Consider the following 7,916-nt stretch of genomic DNA (forward strand, 5'->3'; position numbering starts at 1 on the left):
TGTATCGGTGCTTATGAACTTCATTGCAATCAACGAATTTTTATAGCAAGCATCAGTGTGCAAATTATTTAAAATCTTAAACTAATTAAAGTACAATTTTATAAAAGCGAGCAATTCAATTTAAACAAAGACACTAAGAAACTGTTTTTTAATATTTTACCTTACTAGAGAATTTGTGGTTCCAATTTTAATGTTCAATAGAACCACTTGTGTACTAGCTCGGAGCAATCGATAACAAGTTGGCGGTATCAGACGATAAGAACAGTCGACATTCAAACCGTTACCGTGACAGCTGGCAAGGGCAATTCATTATATGATAAAAGTCGCAGTTCCGTTTCGTTGCTTTATTAGTTTTTTGGCTTTGGCAAATTATTTCAAATATACCCGCACACACATATACTTACACAATATATGTATGTATAACTTATGTAAAAAGATAATAACATTAAAAATTAATCAAAAATACATCAATGTTATCCACATAACTTAACACTATTAAATTAGCTCATATTTACTATATATAGTATGTACATATCTGCTTTGATTTTCACAATATTATCAGTAACAAAATATTGTTTGGCTCTTATTAAAAATACCGTGAATGTGCTTAGTGTTTTTCGTTTGTAACCTGAGTTCTCAATTTTAAACTAATCCAAAGTTTACGACTGCTTTTTCGCGGCCTTCGACAAGGCCAACGATTGTGCCTCTTTCGTCAGTCGCGTGTATTCCTCCTGCATGGTGGAATAGCACACCTCAATCAGTTTATCCATGTCCTCCTTTTCATAGCCTTCCGTAGAGATTTCAGGGAGAATGTTGATCAGCGCATGGCCAGGGCGAAAAGCTTTCTTCTCCTCATCGAAGAAAGAGTATTTAGAGATGACCACTGGTTGAATGGTGCACTTGCTCTGCAACGCAATATGGAATGAGCCCTTCTTGAAGGGCAACAGCGTATCCTTGGAGTTGCGTGTGCCTTCAGGAAAGACGAGAATCTTGCAGTTACGCTCCTTTATCGCAACCGCTTCCTTTTGCAGTGAGTTAATCGAGTCCGATTTGCGCGAACGATTGATGTACAATGTGCCCCAAAGCCAGGCGCCAACGCCAAAGAAAGGCATGTAAAGAATCTCCTTCTTGGCCACCACAGTTGAGCGGCCAATCACGGGCCACAGATAAGCGAGCACACATAAGTCCAAAGCGCTCTGATGATTCATTAACACCACGCTGCCGTGCTCCCTTCTCACGTTCTCCACTCCACGCACCTCCATGGAAATACCCATTAATTTGCACAGTTGTAGGAAGAACCATGAAGGAATACTGTGAAGGAATATCAATAGATTAGAACTGATAATCGAGTATGGTAAATTTGATGTACTCACAGTCCATTGCGATAATCCCTGGGACGCAGAATCATGAAGGGAATACACACCATGACAATGGCACCAGCTCCGACCAGGACAATGCACATCCTCATCTGGTACGGCGCCTTGGCTGATATGCTTAGGATCAGGGCCACAACACATGCCAATCCAATAACCTCACAAGTGCAAGCCATCTTACTCAGTTATCAAGCAGTGCTACAATAAAAAAGATAAAGAATTTAAAACATTCATTATAAATTGAAACCAAGAAATCAATGTGAACTAAGTTACAAAATAGATATGTATGTACAATATCCTATTGCGTGTATTTTAGCAATGGAACGGAATATTTGACTTGAGCAATTAGTAATTATAATACCAGCGTTTTGAATTCTCTTACACCTTACAGTCCCTGGTATAGTTTTTGTTACATACGAAACCTGCAACTGCAGACAGCTGTGATAAGTAAACAGATCAATTACTGGAAGGCAAAGTGATATCGGTGATAGCTTAATCGATTTAAAAACACTTCCACGACCAGATAACGAATCACTAGCCTGGCAACGCATGTTTACAGCTCTCATATCAAGTTGCTTTATTATTATGCAGAGTACCCAATGGGAAATTGGAGAAGAGCTAATTTAAGAGCTCAATTTAAGATTAAGAAATTTGCCAAACTTTCCATGAGCGGCAAGGCATTATTGCAAGCCTATGACGGAAGTAGCTTACTACTTAAATTTATTTTAGCTAGTTAATTAAACGCACTAAAGTGGAACTTACAAACTGCACTATTATTATTAGCTGTAGTTCAATTAAAATTGTTTGACGTCCGACACTGTGTGCGGCACACAAAACACTGAGAAACCCATTTAGCAATCACTCAGGTAGCACCTGAGTATCACTGAAACTAAGGCAATTATTACTCGTAATACTTGCAAAAAATAATATAAAAGGCTTATCAAAATTTTCGATTTTTCTAAGGCGTTGAACTTTGATATAACGCTGATACATTTTTACCGCTCTATACGTATTAGAAGAGCCCCACAGCAACAATGCTAAAATAATTGTTGTTGCTTTAGATTGGATTTCACCTTCAAGTTATTTCAATGGACGGATCATAGTACTATATACTATGTTGTGCTGCTTTATCAAATACATGTGTATATCTCAAGTGCACCACTTGCCGAAGTAAGCTTTGTATAAGCCTATTAGTAAAGCTAATCGGAACAAACCCACTTCTAATAAAAATGAGGGTACGTTCTGATAACTGTGGTTTCTATTTATATTAAATTCTATTCAATTTCATAACAGCAAAGAAAGTTGAAATTATTAAAATATAAAAATTAAAATATTAAAGACTTTTAAAAATTCATATTCATTTGAATTTGTTTCTATTTATGACCGAAAACAACTGGTGTTCGTTTTTATTTTATTGCACAAATCTTAATAGCTTAAACTTTTTAAATTCAAAAAAAAAACATGATCTGCACTTAAATTTGTTTTACAAATGTTTGTACCTAATACTATTACTAATTTTTATTTCCATAGTTTATTGGCTCACACGCGTTCCCCTATAATGCTGATAAGAATTATGGCGGCTTAAAATTATGGTCATTGTTATGATAGGATGCTATAAACTTATGTTTTACACTCGGCTAAGCTGTTGTTTTTGTTTAGAATATCAGTCCAATAATGACCGCACCCGCCGATGTTCTTAATCTATTATGACGATCGCGTAAAATTTCATTCACGTAGCATTCGCTCATACTATTGATAAGATTATGGCATGATTCTGACAAATGTTGAAATACAAAACAAAACATACATACGAAAAAGTTTTTGTGTGTATGTATTGCATTACAACTACATCACACGTAATTTACTGGGCTTTTGGTGGGGGCGTTAGCAGGGGCGTGGCAAAGTGCCCACGCCAATTAGCCATCAATTTACGACGAGCACTTTCGAGTTCAAAGTCGACAGACAAACAGAAAGACAGACGAATGCAATTCTCGAAATGTGCAAAAAACACTTGTTATAGAACAGGGGAGAGATCTGAATCATCAGATAGATGATGATGATCGCTCAATTTATAATCGAATGACTTTTAAGTGGTATTTTATTACAGACATGCGTTAGATTTGTGCGACTGACATAATTGAGAGGTTATTCAAGAGCATTTGACAAAATCAATGTACTAGTAGTAGAAAAGAAATTATATGATGAAGGTAATATCAATTTTGTAAAAACTTTTAAACACGCAATATGTATTAATAATGAAATTGAAAAGGGAACTTTTAAATGATGTGAAGTAAACAGGAGAAGGGCGCAACATGTCGTTGTACACACACAAACACATTCAGCAGTGTATTTGTGCGTGCGTGTGTGTGAAAGCTAGCTAGGTCAGCAGAGCACACCATAAACCTGTGGCGAAGACGATGGCAGGGATGTTAGAGTATGGGGAGGGAGCGGAAAAACAAGACAATTATTGGGGACAGGGTGGTTCATTGCGCGGTCACGCATGGGGAAAAAAGAAACGAGTGTATTGCTAGGATACTTAGTAAGTATGCATGTGCACAAGGGAATACGCTTACATATGTATGTACATATGTACACACCCATACATATGTACATACGTAGGTATGTGTGTCACTTGTATGGCAACAGGAGGAATTGACAAAAACACATTCCCTGTTTCACTTACTCTACTGCTGGACCAAAACGTAAATGTTTTTTTTTTGTTATTTTCGTTGCTGTTAATTGCTGCTGCGTTTTTCGTGGATCAGTTGCTCTTCGAATGTCACAAGCATTTATTTACCGGTGCCGATTAAAATTAAATTTTCTATGCAAATCACGCGATTGATTAAACTTAATTGCTTTTCACATTTCACTTTAATGATATAGAATATGAACGATAGTGTTCAATTCAGTTTAAATTTTGGATGATTTAAGGAGGTTATTAATTTGACCGGGTGACCGTTTAACAAACTATCCAACAACACAAGTGAACGCCAGCGCTCGCTTTTTACAAATGCCAGTAGGGTTCTAGTGAATTAAATGAGCTTTCGCATGCTCTAAGTTTTTTCTGTCTTTGTGTGTGTGCGCGCGCAATTGTTCCAAGTATTGGTGTGTGCATGTGCTTCGCACTTTCGTGTTCTAAATTGAAACTCGTGAAATTTTCTTATTTACTGCGAATTACAAATTTAAAGCTTTATTACAGAATAAAATATAGAGAGATCTGAACTGATATCTATATTTTTTTTATCTCATACATGTATGTCCATATCTAATTAAATCTTTTGTATTTAATATTTAAATAGTCGAGAATAGAATCAACAAGTATCTCACACTAAGGACGTAATTTCACGCAGTCATCTCTATGTCACATAAACACTGAGTCACACTCACACAGTTGTACACAATTTACGCGTCAAGCAGAGATAAGCGACGCCAGCCCTACCTAGTAAAGTACTATGCTTGGAATTGACAACCCCAACAAATCTGCACAAGAGAGATGGGGAGTAGTTTAAGAGAAAATTTATGCTCGGAGGAATACACACGCAGTAAAGAACCAGTAAGACAATTTTGTTCTACATAAAAATAAACCTAACCGTATAAAAGCAAATGCATAATAATAATTAAAAAACCACAGATGTAAAAACTTTTAATTGCAAAAAATTACTTTTAATTTGTATTCAATTGCAACTAAATTCATATTTGGCGGTAGTGTTTCGTGCTTGCTGTCCATAATACTAATAACATTAAACATAAAACTAATAACATGAAGTTCTATATATTCGCTTATTACTGTTATTGCTTACTGGCATCTGAAAATGTTTAGTAGTCATATTTTGTTAATTAAATAATTAAATTTTTTTTTAGGATTATTTTTCAAACTATTGGAATTTTTTTTAATTGCGCGCAAAGATTTAAATAGTTGGTTTGATACAGTAGGTATTTTAAAGCAGTTTGGTATATTTGGTTATGCAAGTTATGGTCCCACTGATAGAATAGAAACATCGATAGATCGCTAGTTCTATCGAGTATTGTCCATCTCTAGGGAACACATTTGTTTTACGCTCGCATTTTTTTCGTTGCCTCCCGCGTTTTGCCGCTCGGTGTTTTGCACAAAGTGCAATTACATTGCAAAAATGCTTAATTTAACTGCAGACGACGCTGCAGTAACAATCGAGAAGCTAGACCAAAGATCTGCAACATCGCCAACGACTGAACCGCCACAATGCCGTCTGTGCCACGCTCGGTCGGCAATCGACACGGCGTCGCCCAATATATATGAGGTGACTGTAAATTTTGGCCGGCAAGATTCTGAAGAGAATAGCGATGAAAACGAGATGCACTTGATTGTTGATGTTTGCGAAAGTGTTTGGGGCGTTAAGTACGATCGTCACGAGTTTCTACCCGAACTCATCTGTCGACACTGTTTACAAATGTTGAAGGAATTGTATCAGCAGCGTAAAGACATGGAGCAGCGTGAAAGAGAATTGTTGGAAGACCTGAGGAATGTAGTCAAACTGGATCCTAAATACAGACCGGGGCTTAATGGCAATCCTGGCGTCTTTGAGCTAACCGATGCCGAAGAAGGTTGTGTTGTTGTGGACGTTGATCCCGATCAATTGTGCGAGACGAGCGACGATGAATTCTTGGGTTCCGATGGCGACGCTGATGGTGAGGAAGAGGATTGGTACGATGACGACGAGGAGGAAGCACAAAATGAGGCAGACGAAGATGCCGATGTGGAGATGCCACTCGGCATGGATGCAGCACAAATGGCGCTAATGCAGGCGCATCAAACAGCTGATGCTTTGGCCCAGGCGAATTCGCATCCCAAGAGCGCCTTCCTCTGCCAATACTGTGATCTGGCCTTTACACTGCAACCCGACTGTCAGCAACATGAGCTGAGTGCTCATGATCCCTCCGTTCCTTATTGCTGCAACTACTGCCAACTGCGTCTGGCAACGAGACCCGGTTTGATAGCGCACATCCGGGAACTGCATGATGCTGAGCGTCCTTATGTGTGTGCGCATTGCAACAAGGGCTTTGTGCGTCGCTCAGACCTCAAGAAGCACACAATTGTGCATACGGGTGTGCGTCCATTCTCCTGCAACGTGTGCTCCAAGAGCTTCTCGCGCAACACCAACCTGACAAAGCATCTGCGCATTCACAGCAGCGTAAAGCCGTTTGTATGCCAGAAGTGTCCGCGCTCGTTTCAAACGCCGCTGGAGCTAATGAAGCACACACGCTCGCATTCGGAAGTGAAGCCGTTCCAGTGTGGACGCTGTGCGGCGTCGTTTACGCGGCGGGATAAGTTGTTGATGCATCAACAGGTGCACACGAAGCGGGATGCCGAGCAGCAGCAGCAGAATGCTCGCTTGCAAATGAGCATGGCACCAGAGCAGCTGCAGATGCCATTGCATCCATATGTGGAGACTGAGCAGCAGCTGCCCTATGCTTATCAGCAACAGTTGCAGGGACAGCAACAGCCACAGCAACTGCAGCCACAACCATTGCAGCCACAGTTGCAGCCCAAATCGAGATCTACACCAAAGTTAACGCGTAGCTTTCGATGCGATGTTTGCGACAAAGGTTTCCAGCGTGAACGCGATCTGCAGCGTCATCGTGCTTTGCATATGGACACGCTGTTCGCTTGTAAGCTGTGTGGTCAAGGATTCAATCGCCGCGAGCAGCTGCAACGTCATGAGCTAGAGGCACATGGTCCCAGTTATACGTGTTCCATCTGTTGCATCACTTTCCTGCATCAAACGGAGCTGGAGACGCATCTAAAAGTGCACGAGTTGCAGCACAGCGTGGCCAAGAGCACACAGGAGGCGTTGCAGGCGGCAGCAACAGCAGCTGCCATTGCGGAGCAGAGCCGAATAGCTGTGCCACCATCAGTAGCAGTAGCGCAAGCGGCGCCGGTTATCAGCCAGGAGCCAGTGGCCATGGTCAACATGAAGCCCACGCAAGCCGAGCTGAATTTCTATAGCAACATGATACCCACGATGAAATTGGGATTCTATAGCGAGACACGCCCCGAAGAGCGAAACGAGCTGTGAATGATTAATTCCATGTACGAATAAATGCATAATTTGTGATGCTGTTAAGTACACATTGCTTCTATTTTGATATACAATTGTATTTCATTATTTAATTTGTAATTATTATATATTTTAGGTCAATTGCAGCATCCCAACCCAAATTTAATATTTCGGTGCGTTTATTATAAGAAAGCATAGATGTAACATGCCCTTGATGTTATGCTAAATTTTGGAAATTTATTTTATATTGAAGTCAATTCTCATTTGCCTGGAGCATTATTATTATCATTTGGTTAAAGTCTTTAAGAAACACATCCTGTAAATAATTTGGATAAGGAAAAAATTGGAATTTGTCAAGGTATCTTAAAAATTACTTTTTTTTTATTCAAAAAGTATGTTTAATATAAAAAAGTGAGACAATCTATTTTGCCAACTAATGTTTGAATTGCTGTAAAATATTTCATAAAAAAAAATATTGATCTATAAATAATAAGGATTTTAAGGAAAT

The 7,916-nt window shown here is 39.2% G+C and overlaps 2 protein-coding genes across 3 annotated transcripts; one reads left to right on the forward strand and one right to left on the reverse strand.

The window, feature by feature from the left end:
- Nucleotides 1-452: 452 nt before the first annotated feature.
- On the reverse strand, nucleotides 453-4,360 carry LOC133837038 (putative 1-acyl-sn-glycerol-3-phosphate acyltransferase acl-2). Of its 2 annotated transcripts, XM_062267692.1 has the most exons (3): nucleotides 4,057-4,360; nucleotides 1,374-1,571; nucleotides 453-1,311 (listed from the first exon to the last, which is right to left on the reverse strand). In XM_062267692.1, exons 2-3 carry the CDS (start codon nucleotides 1,547-1,549, stop codon nucleotides 660-662), a joined length of 828 nt encoding a protein of 275 aa, XP_062123676.1. In that variant the 5' UTR covers nucleotides 1,550-1,571; nucleotides 4,057-4,360; the 3' UTR covers nucleotides 453-659. The 2 variants fall into 2 exon arrangements, with proteins under 2 accessions (XP_062123676.1, XP_062123684.1); XM_062267700.1 differs by lacking the exon at nucleotides 4,057-4,360 and having other exon boundaries at nucleotides 1,374-1,629.
- A 1,024-nt stretch (nucleotides 4,361-5,384) lies between these two features.
- LOC133836617 (zinc finger protein 436) lies at nucleotides 5,385-7,872 on the forward strand. The gene is made up of 2 exons (XM_062267206.1): nucleotides 5,385-7,440; nucleotides 7,545-7,872. The coding sequence occupies exon 1, from the start codon at nucleotides 5,504-5,506 to the stop codon at nucleotides 7,424-7,426; it is 1,923 nt and encodes a 640-aa protein (XP_062123190.1). The 5' UTR covers nucleotides 5,385-5,503; the 3' UTR covers nucleotides 7,427-7,440; nucleotides 7,545-7,872.
- Nucleotides 7,873-7,916: the final 44 nt, after the last annotated feature.

This window comes from Drosophila sulfurigaster, chromosome 2L (genome assembly GCF_023558435.1).
Source record: "Drosophila sulfurigaster albostrigata strain 15112-1811.04 chromosome 2L, ASM2355843v2, whole genome shotgun sequence".
Classification (NCBI taxonomy): domain Eukaryota; kingdom Metazoa; phylum Arthropoda; class Insecta; order Diptera; family Drosophilidae; genus Drosophila; species Drosophila sulfurigaster.